At 34.3% G+C, this 15,588-nt stretch overlaps 1 protein-coding gene across 1 annotated transcript in view; it reads left to right on the forward strand.

Moving 5' to 3' along the window:
- Positions 1 to 1,440: 1,440 nt before the first annotated feature.
- Positions 1,441 to 15,588, forward strand: part of SI (sucrase-isomaltase) — a 93,019-nt gene continuing 78,871 nt past the window's right edge. The window contains 7 exon segments of the mRNA NM_001082266.1: positions 1,441 to 1,466; positions 4,348 to 4,465; positions 5,661 to 5,797; positions 10,858 to 10,975; positions 11,256 to 11,365; positions 12,590 to 12,741; positions 14,945 to 15,116. Coding sequence (NP_001075735.1) covers positions 4,348 to 4,465; positions 5,661 to 5,797; positions 10,858 to 10,975; positions 11,256 to 11,365; positions 12,590 to 12,741; positions 14,945 to 15,116 — 807 coding nt within the window. The 5' untranslated portion in view covers positions 1,441 to 1,466.

Here is a 15,588-nt window from a genome sequence, read left to right on the forward strand (position 1 = left end):
TAGAGACTTAGACTTTAAAAATTACCAAATTTGCCCATGGTTTCTCATGTATATGTAGTGCACCTGCCAGTTATACCCATATCTTTTACATAAAATCTTTTGTTATTATTTATTTATTTGACTGGTAGAGTTTACAGACAGTGAGAGAGAGGGAGAGACAGAAAGGTCTTCCTTCCATTGGTTCACTCCCCAAATAGCTCCTATGGCCAGCACTGTGCCTATCCAAAGCCAGGAGCCAGGTGCTTCCTCCTGGTCTCCCATGCAGGTGCAGGGGCCCTCTTACTTGGGCCATTCTCCACTGCCCTCCCTGGCGACAGCAGAGAACTGGACTGGAAGAGGAGTAACTGGGACTAGAACCCAGAGCCCATATGGGATGCCGGCGCCGTAGGTGGAGGATTAACCAAGTGAGCCACGGCGCTGGGCCAAATCCTTTGTTCTTAAAAACTACCTTAAACAAGCAGTAAATTTGATTCTATAAATATTACTTTATAAAATAGAAATATTAATAATAAATATATTTAAAATTTACTTTTTGTTTATTTGCAGGACACACACACAGAGAAAGAAAGAAAGAGAGAGAGAAAGCGCTCCCATCTATTGCCTCACTCTCTAAATGGCCTACAATGACCAGGACTGGGTGACATTGAAACTGAAAGCTGAGAATGCAATCTAGATCTCCAACATGAGTGGCAGTGACTCAACCTTATGAGATATTCCATTTTGGTGCCTCTAAGGCTGTGGCTTAGCTCGAAGCTTGACTTGGCTCCAGAACTGGAACTTCAACTCTGGCACTGTGATATGGGATGTGGTCATCCCAATGGGCACCTTAACTAATGGACCAAATAACCATCCTATAATATAATCTTGATAATTAAGTTAGTACTATCAATAAGAAATAAATGAAATGTGGACTTTGAAGTACTTAACTATATATCTATTCTTATGGTTTTGTTAGTCCTTCAAGTTTGATGTTAATAATTGACATAGGGATAACATATATTTAATAATTACTTTTCATAAAATATTATCTTTTGAATGTTAAATCTTATAAATGTTTTCACATTTTATATTTCAAAGATGTTTCTACTCTGAAGTAAGAATTTAAATTACATACAATGAAATAAAACTTATTTTAATAACATTCAAATAATAAAACACAGTTATGAAAACACAGCATGAATAACTATTTTTATGTTAAGATAGTTCAAAGCTTCTAGAACTCAAAGACTCCAAGGCAGCACAGTTATTAATTAACACAAATTTCTAGGGAGAAATATTTATGTAAACAGCATTCAGGTTAGGACTTAAACACTGAACAGAAGTTTATTAAATACTGATAGGTTGGTGGGGTGTAATAAAATTTTATGAGTAGGTCAATATATACCTAAGCAATCCACTGTGAGCATTACTTTGGCAACATCACTCGATCTGGAACAACACAGAAACAGAACAGGCAATGAAATAAGGTAAGTCTAAGGATCAAATTACTTTGTTCATGTTTCTAAATATTTATTTTTTAATTTATGAAAATAATTTTCCATAAATCTACAAAGTTTAGAATAGCAAAATAATGTACTGTACATTGTCATTTTAAATACACAGTTCCTTGTACTAAAACTGGAAATATATTGAAAAATTTTAAATATATGAGATTTTTCTTTACATGGCTCTTCATTTGAAATTTTGTTAGATTAAGGTGGAAATATTGCAGGTATTATTTAATGGATCTATATAGAAGGAAATAAGTATTGAGAAATATTTTGAAAAGCAGAGGCAATATCTTTAAGTGTTGGGTAAATCTATGTAGGCAGAGTGGCATGCTCCACTAATAAAACATTTAATATTTTCTAACTGATGTTTTAAGTATCAGTCATCACACTATTTTCTAATAAAGTCTTAAACATCTTGATAGTAAATATGCAGAGAAACAATATTATATTAATATTATATAATTCTCCAAAAAATTGCTTAAAATTACTGCAACTATAAATGCAATCACTGCAATCACCACACACAAGATATCAACAATTTAATATTGATTATTTATGAGTTCTCATGTGAATGAAATAATTTTCGTATATTACTTTTTTCTGATAATTCTAGATTAAAGAGTTTGTTTCATGATAAAATGCATATTTTCCCATATAAAAATGAAAAATGTAAATCTTATTACTGGATTCTTAACATCAAAGTGGGATATTGTTTTTTGTGATACTTACACGTACTTAGAGCAAAACAGTAAATGTGATAATGTCATTTCTCACATAACATGAAGCAAATGATTTTCATTTTATATGTATATCAATATATCACTTGTTGCTTTGAATAAGTATAGCTTATATGCTAAACTTAGTTTCTTTGATGATTACTGCTGTAATATTTGTAACAACTAAAATGTAATCCCAATCTTTAAATATCCATTCAAATGCTGTATTAAAAATTAGGCTTATTCTTACTTGATGTCAGTCTGAACTGTTATGATTTTTGTGATGATTACAACAATCTAATGGAAAAAATTGATATTTGCACAAATAACCGAATAGATATGTTTTGTGCTATGATCAAATGAAGAAAAATAGATAAATCTTGTCTTCAAGAGTAGGAATGGATTCAAAGAGCATATGATACATGAACTGGGCATTAGCTGTAATTTATTTAACAGGGTAGATGGAGAGGTATCGAAAAGTGAACAGCAGGTGAGATAGAGACATTATCTGAAATAGATGTTGAAGGGTTGGAGATAGGATGAGAGAATAATTCTGAAAATATTTTGATGGTAAAATCAACATGACATGTTGAATGAATGAATGTGGTAGAAAAACATGGGACAACTGGGTGCATACATTGACATAACCACAAGATAAAGGACTACTGTGAAACAAAAGATGCCATATTTTAAAATCATTTATTTGTTAAATAATTTACTGTGTAACATTCTAAATGGTACTTTGGTTTATGCTTCTGAATTAAGAATTATGGACTCCCAGTTGCCCCTCTTCCAGGCCAGCTCTCTGCTGTGGCCAGGGAGTGCAGTGGAGGATGGCCCAAGTCCTTGGGCCCTGCACCCCATGGGAGACCAGGATAAGTACCTGGCTCCTGCCATCGGATCAGCGCGGTGTGCTGGCCGCAGTGCGCCGGCCGCAGCAGCCATTGGAGGGTGAACCAAAGGCAAAGGAAGACCTTTCTCTCTGTCTCTCTTTCTCACTGTCCACTCTGCCCATCAAAAAAAAAAAAAAAAAAAAAGAATTATGGACTAAATGGAATTAAAGATTTCACAATATTCTTAATTGAAGAGCAGGGAACATAAGAGATATACAGTCAAAATTAACACATTGTGCTTTAAGATAGTCATTGAAGAAAGGTTCTTTTCAATTTAAATTTAGGTATTTTCGGGGGGTGGGTGCCATGGCTCCCTTGGTTAATCCTCAGCCTTCGGTGCCAGCATCCCATAAGCGCGGGTTCTAGTTCCATTGGCTCCTTTTTCAGTCCAGCTCTCTGCTATGGCCCAGGAGGGCAGTGGAGGATGGCCCAAGTGTTTGGGCCCCGGCACCTGCATGGGAGACGAGAAGAAGCACCTGGCTCCTGGCTTCCGATCGGGTAGCTCTGGCCACAGCGGCCATTTGGGGGATGAACCGACGGAAGGAAAACCTTTCTCTCTGTCTCTCTGTCTCTCACTATCTAACTCTATCAAAAAAAATTTAGGTACCTTCTATGCTAACTCAGATGTAGAATGTTGTCTTAATAAATACGTACTTTTGATAGTGTATATTTTATTTGTTTTGGTATATTTTTATTTGTTAGCTCATGAAGGAACTTGGAAATTATATACTTCAAAACATTTAAACAGAGCAGCAACTCCCAAATGTACTGTCCTACATAATTTTTTCTTTAGTATTCTTTTCTACCATACTGTTGTATAAAAGTAGAGTTGGAATTATAGAAATTTTTGACCTTGAAATCTAAATTATTCTAACTTTGAATCAGTAAAATGTGAATAACATCATCTCCTTCAAGGAATTAAAAATGGTGAGAATTAAGAAATATCTTCTCTTGCAAGTAGACGGCTTTCTTGATTTTAAAAATGCTCTAAAATATGTTCTGATTTTTTTTCACTGCATGTTTTATGTTTTCATCTTAGTGTACTACGTAGTGTTTGTCACCAATTCACTCCTTTACTTGAAATTGCAAATTGCTAATGTGTACTATTTTAGATTATAAACTGACATAGCAGTGTGTAGCTTTGTTTTGCAATAAAAGTGTACATAATATCACACTAATTAATCATGGTTTATTGTAGTATTTTTGTTTTTACATTTTAAATATATTCTCCTTTTTTCTCTTCTTCAGATGGCCAAGAGGAAATTTTCTGGCTTAGAAATCACTCTGATTGTCCTCTTTGTGATAGTTTTTATAATAGCTATTGCTCTAATTGCTGTGTTAGCAACTAAGACACCAGCAGTTGAAGGTAATTGATATTAAAAACACTTGTACATTATAATAAAGTTAAGAGAAAGCTACTCTATAATAGCTAGGGATTTAAGAAGACAATCTATATAAAATGGGACATGTGAAGTAAATTCTAGACAGAATGACACAATTACTTCAACTTTTTATTATTTTGCAGTTATTTCAATGAAAAACCATTGTAAGTAAGGAATAAATGTGTTGAGACATTCATGTTCTTCCCTACCTCAAGTTGCTTGAGGAAAAGCAAAGAGGCCACAGAAGGAAGTTGTTAATCTAAAGAGGAATAGTTGGTTCTGTTGGAAGTGAGAGTCTTTTCAATAGTGGGAAATCTAGGTTTTTACTCTCTCCTTCAAAAGAAGATGGAAAATTTGGTGAATATTCTGTGTCTTGGCTCCCATCGCCTTCTCCTTCACCCTTTTTTAATGAGAGAAGTTTTATGAAAAAAAAAAAAAGGCAGGTAAAGAGAAGGTGAAAAGTGGCTTGCAATATTTAGCTATCATTTTCCGAATATTTGTATTCTAACTTAGAAGGGCTGCATATCACCACATAACCTACTTCCTTTATTTTCATCATTCTCTCTATTCAAATCAGATCTGTAAAATATGTTGCACATTACTTTCTTGTCTAACTGAAGTTCATTTTTCCTCTAACTATTGGTCTTTTGTTTTATCTTCTTTAGTATCTGAGAGCTTACTATACTGTGAAGCTATCAATTTTATCTTATATAAACTTCCAGACTTCCAGAATATTCTTTATACAGAGCTGGAATTTTCTTCTTTGTTATTTCATATTTTTCCTCTCTTCCAATTACATTATCCTTCAAAAATGTTTTCTTCCTTTGGTTTTTTTGTTAATTGATTTTTTCATTCTCTGCATCCATTTTCCATTCCATGTTTCTCTGTATTCTTTTTACTTCTATAAATAAGAAATTGCAAATATATAATTTATCTACTTTTTATTCTGTACTGAGAATTTCTGTGAGCTTTTTTTAAAAAAAAAAAAAAAAACAAGGATCTACAGTTACAATTTTAAAATATTATTTGGATTTTTTTTCTTTTGATGCCTGAGGCTTGAAATTGTGAGTTGTTTTCTAACACAAAATTAGTTTTAAAGTTTCATTATATAAGAATTCATGTAATCTCTCATGTAAACATAATTTAATTTATTTTTTATTCAATATTTTTCTCCTCCAGAGGTTAATCCTTCCAGTTCAACTCCAACTACGACTTCAACTACAACTTCAACTTCCGGTTCAGTAAGCTGTCCCAGTGAGCTAAATGAGGTTGTCAATGAGAGAATAAACTGCATTCCAGAACAATCTCCAACACAGGTCAGCAGCCAAAGATCTTTATCTTTTAAAGAAATATGTAAATCATTGTATTAATGTAATTGCTCAAATTGTTTCAATTTGATATGACTAAAGATGTAGAAATAAATTAGGCTGCACTTATCTTTTATAGTAATTCCATTCAATTACTAGGCTAATAGTCATCTATGATTAATGTGTTTTTCTTTTTTGTTTTTTTTTAATAATAATTAAAAAATTTAAGATGAACAGATTTCATGTATTTCATATATACAGATTTAGGAGCATAGTGGTACTTCCCACCCTACACTCCTTCCCACACATGCTCCCACCCTCTCTGCTTTCCATTCTTTCTTTTAATTTTACAATGATCTACTTTCAGTTTATTTTATACTCATAAGATTAATCTTAACGTAAGTAAAGTGTTCAAGAAATACTACGAAGAAAGAAACACTGTTCCTCATTGGTAGGAAATGGACTATAAACAATAATAAGTATTTATTAATTTTCTAAGACCTCATGAAATTCTATCTTCTCAAATCTACTTCAGAAGTATAACATTTGGTAACATGCGATATTTCAGTGAAAAATATCAACGCTACATTAAATTATTTGTAATTAGGAAACTAACTATATCACTGGAATATAAAATAACAGTTGTTGAAAATCATTATTTTTAAATTGGGAGCAAAGAGAATTGAGAAAAAATAAGAAATACTAAAAACTGTGTGGGGATAAAAGTCATTGAGTATGTATGTGTGTACATATTTTCTCTAAAACATAATTTGCACACCTAAATCTCATCTTTCTCACTCTAGCAACCACATACAAAATGATTAAATAAATCATAAAAATTCTATTAGCCATATTCTAAGTACATTTCTCACTTGTCTAAGTGTCTTTATACATTTTTAATAAGGAAAATTGAAAATTAGCAAAGTTATTTTAATAACCTTCAAATTTAAATAGAGTTGTGGACTTTTATGGGAATTTAGTTTGTCAAGGATAAATGCATGTTTCTAGCACTTTTCTCTGCCAGTTAAGATACACAATGGGAATTCACAAAATTCAATGTGAGCTCAAGTTTCATGAACATGTACATTAACTATAATTCTCTTTAAGCAGATTTTATAAGGTAATATTTTTCTATCACAGAAAATATGCTAAATATATACGGAATGAATTTTTTAAAGGCTAACTGATTTATAAAAAGGGCTAATTTTTCTTTTTTTTTCACCTTGAGGCAAATTTCAAATGAAATTCTTATTCAAACTTTGTCATTCATAAGACTTTTTAAAAATATTATTTATAATTCACATTTCAGTAATATTATCTCATAAAGCCCATGAATATTATTTAATAAACTTCTAAAGGTTAATCTCCCATAATATCATGTCATCATCTAAATCAATGAGTCATCACCTTAAATAAAAGTACTTAACTTTTAAAATATGAGAAGCATACAATCTAAATATTATTTGCTACAAAGTTGTTAGGATAAAATTTACAAATATTTTCCTTAAGAGGTCTTTAAAACAAGATCTTTTATTTTCACGTGTATAAGAATGAAATGTAATTATAAAATAATTGTAAATAAAGAATTGGTGGCCGGCACGCGGCTCACTTGGCTAATCCTCTGCCTGCATTGCTGGCACCCGCGGTTCTAGTCCCGGTTGGGGCACCTGATTCTTTCCCGGTTGCTCCTCTTCCAGTCCAGCTCTCTGCTGTGGCCCGGGAGTGCAGTTGAGGATGGCCCAGGTCCTTGGGCCCTGCACCCGCATGAGAGACCAGAAGGAAGAACCTGGCTCCTGGCTTCAGACCAGCACAGTGCGCTGGCCACAGCACACCAGCCATAGCAGCCATTTGAGGGGTGAACCAACAGAAAAGGAAGACCTTTCTCTCCGTCTCTCTCTCTCACTGTCCACTCTGCCTGTCACAGAAAACAACAACAACAACAACAACAACAACAAAAGAATTGGTTGTATTAAACTTGTATTTTTTTTAACTTTTATTTAATAAATATAAATTTCCAAAGTACAGCTTATGGATTTCAATGGCTTTTTCCCCTCCATAACTTCCATCTCACCCACAACCCTCCCATCTCCAACTCCCTCTCCCATCCCATTCTTCATCAAGATTCATTTTCAATTATCTTTATATACAGAAAATCGATTTAATATATATTAAGTAAAGATTTCAACAGTTTGCACCCACACAGAAACACAAAGTGTAAAGTACTGTTTGATTACTAGTTATACCATTAATTCACATTATACAACACATTAAGAGATCCTGCATGAGGAGTAAGTGCACAGTGACTCCTGTTGTTGACTTAACAAATTGACACTCTTGTTTATGGCGTCAGTAATCACCATAGGCTCTTGTCATAAGTTGCCAAGGCTATGGAGGCCTTTTGAATTCGCCGACTCTGATCTTTTTTAGACAAGGTCATAATCAAAGTGGAAGTTCTCTCCTCCCTTCAGAGAAAGGTACCTCCTTCTTTGATGGCCCCGTTCCTCCCACTTGGATCTCACTCACAGAGATCTTTCTTGTATTTTTAAGTTACTTCTGGTTAGAAAAGACTGGAGCCGGCACCGTGGCTCACTTGAATAATCTTCTGCCTGCCTTGTCGGCATCCCATATGGGCTCTGGGTTCTAGTCCCAGTTACTCCTCTTCCAGTCCAGCTTTCTGCTGCAGCCCAGGAGGGCAGTGGAGAATGGCCCAAGTGCGTGGGCCCCTGCACCTGCATGGGAGACCAGGAAGAAGCACCTGGCTCCTGGGTTCAGATCGGCACAGTGCCATCCGTAGCGACCATTTGGGGAGAGAACCAACAGAAGACCTTTTTCTCTGTCTCTCTCTCTCACTCTATAATCTACCTGTGAAATAATAAGGAAAAAAAAAAAGACACTTGTCTTGGTTATGTGATCCCTTTGACACTTATTCCTATCATTATGATCAATTATGAACTGCAACTGATCACTTTAACTAGGGAGATGGCATTGGTACATGCCACCTTGATGGGATTGTATTGGAATCCCCTGGCACGTTTCTAACTCTAACATCAGGGGTAAGTCCAATTGAGCATTTGCCAAACTGTACATCTCCTCTTTCTTATTCCCACTCATATTTAACAGGGATCACTTTTCAGTTAAAATTTAAACACCTAAGAATAATTGTGTGTTAATTAAAGAGTTCAACCAATGGTATTAAGTAGGACAAAAATACTATAAGGAAAAAAATAGTAAGTTGTTCCTCGACAGTTAGGACAAGGGCTGATCTAGTCATTGTTTCTCATAGTGTCCATTTCACTTCAACATGTTTCCTTTTAGGTGCTGTTAGTTTTCACCAATGAGAGAGAATATCTGATATCTATCCCTTTGGGACTTGCTTATTTCCCTCAGCATGATGTTTTCCAGATTCCTTCATTTTGTTGCAAACCAGCAGATTCTTTCTTTCTTTCTTTCTTTCTTTCTTTCTTTCTTTCTTTCTTTCTTTCTTTCTTTCTTTCTTTCTTTCTTTCTTTCTTTCTTTTTCTTTCTTTCTTTCTTTTTCTTTCTTTCTTTCTTTCTTTCTTTCTTTCTTTCTTTCTTTCTCTTTCTTTCTTTCTCTTTCTTTCTCTTTCTCTCTCTTTCTTTCTTTCTTTCTTTCTTTCTTTCTTTCTTTCTTTCTTTCTTTCTTTCTTTCTTTCTTTCTTTCTTTCTTTCTTTCTTTCTTTCTTTCTTTCTTTCTTTCCTGCTGTATAGTATTCTATAGAGTACATATCCCATAACTTCTTATCCAGTCTTCCTTTGATGGGCATTTAGGTTGATTCCATGTCTTAGCTATCGTGTGACTGCTAATATTAACTGATATAATTAAAAAGGAGAGAACAATCCAGCATGGGAAGTGGGATACACAGCAGACTCATAGAATGGCAGATGTCCTAAATAGCATTCTGGCCACAGAATCAGCCTTTAAGGCATTCAGATCTGCCTAAAAAGCCCATGAGAGTATGTCAGGCATGGAAAGCCAAGACACTCTGGCCAAAAAAAAAAAAAAAAAATGACCTAAATGAAAGATCTGTGAGTGAGATCCCATTGGAAAGAACAGACCATCAAAAAAGGAGGTACCTTTCTCTGAAGGGAGGAGAGAATTTCCACTTTGACTATGACCTTGTCTAAATAAGATCAGAGTTGGCAAATTCAAGAGGCTTCCATAGCCTTGGCAGCTCATGACAAGAGCCTAGGGTGATTACTCACGTCATAAACAAGACTGCCAATTGTTAAATCAACAATGATTCACTGTGCACCTGCTACCCATGTAGGATCTCTGTCCTTAATGTGTTATACTATGTGAATTAACGGTATAACTAGTACTCAAGCAGTACTTTATACTTTGTGTTTCTGTGTGGGTGCAAACTGATGAAATCTTTACTTAGTATATACTAAATTGATCTTCTTTATATAAAGATAATTGAAAATGAATCTTGATGAAGAATGGGATGGGAGAGGGAGTGGGAGATAGGATGGTTGCAGGGAGGAGGGTGGTTATGGGGGAAAAAGACGGTATAATCCAAAAGTTGTAGTTTGGAAGTTTATATTTATTAAATAAAAGTTAAAAATGCAAATCAATAAATATAAGGAAATAAACTTCTAAAATAAAAAAAAAATAAAGGAAAGACCTACATCCTTATTGCACAATCATGAGAAAATGTGGAGACAGTCAAGATGATAATTATAAAAACTGTGGTAATTCTATCTAAAGTGTAATAATCGGCTTTTGGTGATAAAATAAAATATTAAGCTTGAATAGCTTAAACAATAACATTAGTTTCTCACAATTCTGGAGGTAGAATCAGAATGAGTTTGCAATAAGTTCTCTCTTCTTCTCTTGTAGATAATTCTTTTCCTCCAAATCCCAGTTTAAAGCACAAATTTCTAATAGGGTGTAATTAATTCAACTCACTAAATACCTGAATTTGTCTTCCAGTTGAAAGGATAAAAAGTTCATTTTAAAACATTTATTTATTGTAGAAATAGAAAGTTGCAGATCTATAATATCATTATATTATTAATCATTGTTCCTTTTAAAAATATTTTATCAGGCGATTTGTGCACAACGAAACTGCTGTTGGAGACCATGGAACAACTCAGATATCCCATGGTGCTTCTTTGTAGACAATCATGGCTACAATGTTGAAGGAATGACAACAACAAGTACTGGTGAGAAGTGCTCTCTCATATAAGCCAGTGCAATATATTCTAAGTGGAAGAAATGCATTTTAAATTTTACTTGAGAAAAATATCTTAAATAGGATAAAATGAGTAGTATGTACATAGGAATCATTGAATTTATAATAATTTATGTTTTACATAATCATATTTTCAAAATTTAAAGAATTCTCCTTATTTATAGTAAATTATAAAATCATAAAAATATAGAAAATATTTAACAATTATTGGTCTTTATAGTCATGCATATGAACTTTTCCCCTCATTTAAGGACTTGAAGCCAGGTTAAACAGGAAATCAACACCTACACTTTTTGGAAATGATATTAACAATGTCCTCCTCACCACTGAAAGTCAGACAGCCAATCGTTTACGGTTCAAGGTTTGTTTGTGTTTTTTTTTTTTTTCTTTGATGATTGTAAGGATTTAAGAATCAAAGACATCTGTCATCATACCTTGCACCTACAAACACATGTTCCCTTTTGACAAATATTAATACCAAAGAACAGGACTATTTGTTCAACTTCTCTGAGCTTGCTTGCTCAAATGTCACATAAGAATAATAGTTTCTCCTGAAACTATTTTTGGATTATATAAACAATGTAATCTGTGTAAAATATTTAGTACAGTATCTTGTAAATAAACACTCAATAAATGTTAGGAATTTTTACTATTTTAACTACAGAATATGATGAAAGATTAGTCTAAAATTGAATTTGAGAAATACATAATTACAGCTATATAAATGGAACTCACATTCACTTATATTATTACTGTTATCAATTGTCATAATTTTAAAGAAATTTGCTTATTTTAATAGTGAACAGTATACTAGATAGGTATACTTTGAATTTGGAAGTGAAGGGGCCAGCGCCACGGCTCACTAGGCTAATCCTCCGCCTTGTGGTGCCGGCACACCGGGTTCTAGTCCCGGTCGGGGCACCGGATTCTGTCCCGGTTGCTCCTCTTCCAGCTCTCTGCTGTAGCCCAGGAGTGCAGTGGAGGATGGCTCAAGTGCTTGGGCCCTGCACCCACATGGGAGACCAGGAGAAGCACCTGGCTCCTGGCTTTGGATCAGCATGGTGCGCCGGCCGCAGCGGCCATTGGAGGGTGAGCCAATGGTAAAGGAAGACCTTTCTCTCTGTCTCTCACTGTCCATTCTGCCTGTCAAAAAATTTAAAAAATAAATAAGTAAAAACAAAGAATTTGGAAGTGAAAACAACACTATATTCTTTCTGTTTTACTTTTTTGGAAACATTTTGCACAAAATTTTAAACAAAATTAAAAATCCTTTTGCAGCTATCTAAGGGATGAACATTAAAATGCACAGAGAATAATTAAGTCCCAAAAATCTAGTATTCAATAATCAATATTTATCAATACAGTCATTTATTTTATGTCAGTGAATGTTAACTATTGATGTGATTTTATGTAAGTATTTTTATAACATGCCATTTTGTGTTCCTTAAAAATGTATTCAGGTATCTGTGCACAGCAGTTCAGTAATGTTAAAATTAGGTTTTTGACTAGATTGAACATAAAAATTCAGAATTGGAAAATTGAATAATATTGAACAAGTAACATAAATTTGTTTAAATCTTTGCAGCTTACTGATCCAAATAATAAAAGATATGAAGTTCCTCATCAATTTGTGACAGAATTTGCTGGACCTGCAGCTACTGAGACATTATATGATGTACAGGTTACAGAAAATCCTTTTAGCATCAAAGTTATCAGGAAAAGTAACAACAGGATTTTGTAAGCAATTATCTTGTTTTATATTGATATAAATTTAAATAGTCAATTTTATTTTATTGTTATGTAATATGAATATCTTTAAATCAAGACATTTTCAGAAAGAATTAATTTGTCTTAAAAGGGGATGGGTATACATCTTTGTAATGATTGTAATGATAAGGATATTTGTTTTCTATATGAATAATATTAGAATAGAAACATTGGGCTCAACCAAAGGTGAGTGTGGAGAGCCTCTCTAATGTAATTATATTTTTGGATAACTAGAACTGCTATTTCATTCTGTGTTTGTAACTTATAGGACCAAATTGTTGCCATTGATAGATGCATTAATTCCAACGATAATATTATGAAAATGTTTCTATGTATATTAAATTAAATATATATGAGTATCTTCATTATGAATGTATTTGGGGGATATTGGTATAAGGACTTTAGTGCTTTATGAAAATATTTTCAAAAATGCTCTTGTGTCTTCAAGACATGTATGTTAGCAATTGAGAAAATTGATCGAGCACTTACGTTCATTAAATATATTTTAATACTTTTGCAGTCGAATTGCATTAAATCACAAAATACTATGTATAAGTCAGACAAAGAAAGGCAAATTCTGCGTAATCTCACTTTTGTGAAATTTTAAATGCCATAACTAAAGAAGCAAACTGTAGCATTGTGTTTACCAAAGGCGAGAGACATAATGGAGAATGGGGAGATGTTGATGAAAGGGTTAGGTAGGAAGAAAAACTCTTCAAAATCTATCTCACAGCATTGTGACTGTAGTTAATAATAATATAATGTATTTTTTCAAAATTGATGAGAGTAGGTTATATATGTTTGTACCACATAAACACACATCCACACACTCATGATCATATTCACACAGGTAAGGAAGTGGAGTGGTTTATTTAATTAGGTTGAATTAATCCATCAGTATATGTCAAAATATCATAAATGTACATGATCATTATTTACTATATATTAAATGCCATTTAACATTTCTTGTAGTATATAGTTTACTCCGAATAAAATGCAAAGTTCTTTCCTTTTTTGTACATAAAGTTGATTTTGGACTTAATGTTAGCTTTAAACATTAGATGTGTGGAAGTCGGTACAATATTGTATTTTCAAAACCAAGACCCGGGGCTGGAACTGTGGTGCAGCAGGTTAACACCCTCTTCTGAGGCGCCAGCATCCCATATGGGCGCGGGATCCAGTCCCAGTCGCTCCTCTTCTGATCCAGCTCTATGCTATGGCCTGGGAAAGCAGTAGAAGATGGCCCAAGTTCTTGGGCCCCTGCACCCACGTGAGAAACCCGGAAGAATTTCCTGGCTCCTGGCTTTGGATCAGTGCAGTTCTGGCCATTGCGGCCAACTGGGGAGTGAGCCAATGGATGGAAGACCTCTGTCTCTCTCTGCCTCTCCTCTCTCTGTATAACTCTGAATTTCAAATAAATAAACAAATCTTTAAAAAAAAAAAAAAAAAAAGACCCTGGAACAGGCCGAACTAACTCTGCTACCTATCAGTTTCTGACTTTCAAAAACATGAATTAATTTCCCCAGTATATGTCATCTGTGAAATAGAATTGATGATGGTAGTTATACTTTATATTTTTGTTAAAGGTTGAGGAGAGAATTTATGTGGAAAAACAAATAAAAGATGATGAAATGGGCCGGCGCCGCGGCTCACTAGGCTAATCCTCCGCCTTGCGGCGCCAGCACACTGGGTTCTAGTCCCGGTCGGGGAGCCGGATTCTGTCCCGGTTGCCCCTCTTCCAGGCCAGCTCTCTGCTGTGGCCAGGGAGTGCAGTGGAGGATGGCCCAAGTACTTGGGCCCTGCACCCCATGGGAGACCAGGATAAGTACCTGGCTCCTGCCATTGGATCAGCGCGGTGCGCTGGCCGCGGCGGCCATTGGAGTGTGAACCAATGGCAAAGGAAGCCCTTTGTCTCTCTCTCTCACTGTCTACTCTGCCTGTCAAAAAATAAATAAATAAAAAATAAAAAAAAAAAAACATGATGAAATGAATTAAGTTGGTTCAATGAACAAGTTCTTTCATGTGATAATTTGCACATTCCTAAGGAGTAAACACAGGTAAATACAGTAATTTCTAAAGTGAAATATTCTAGATGATGTTCATATCAAGTCATATTTAGTGGAATTTTAAAATATATGTTTTTAACAGTTTGTTTATTTCTTTCATGACCCAGGTTTGACAGCAGCATTGGTCCCCTGGTGTACTCTGACCAGTATTTACAGATCTCAACCAGACTTCCCAGTGAGTACATGTATGGTTTTGGAGAACATGTTCACAAGAGATTTCGTCATGATTTATATTGGAAAACATGGCCGATCTTTACTCGGGATCAACATACTGATGATGTAAGAAACTATCTTTTTATAAATAAAATCAATATATTGGAGCAGATGATAATGCTAACTATTTGATGCCATCTTATATTTGAAAATGCCAATTAAATAATTTGGACATAGTGATTCCAAATTTAGAAGCTTGCTTACCTTAGAGGTGAGGTTTGATAATTAAATCCTAAATTAGATCAGTGACTGAAAGATTTTATGGACTTTTGAACAGGCATTTCTAGCTTATGAATGATTTTTTGAACTTTTGTTTGTATATTTTGTCCTTTCTTTCTCAATCATTCTAGTACTTTAGCCATCTATGGCTATCCATTATAGTTCAACCACCATGTTCTACATAGCTTTATACCATACTGTGTCTGCCTTATTGGACATCATCTAGTGAATTTTGTCATTTTCTTCCTGCTCCATAGCGTACAATAATCTTCTGTAACTTCAAACCCTTGCACAGGAGTTTGAGTCCTTTTTTATTATT

This window comes from Oryctolagus cuniculus, chromosome 4, assembly GCF_051225735.1.
Source record: "Oryctolagus cuniculus isolate XC-2025 breed Fujian yellow rabbit chromosome 4, ASM5122573v1, whole genome shotgun sequence".
Lineage (NCBI taxonomy): Eukaryota > Metazoa > Chordata > Mammalia > Lagomorpha > Leporidae > Oryctolagus > Oryctolagus cuniculus.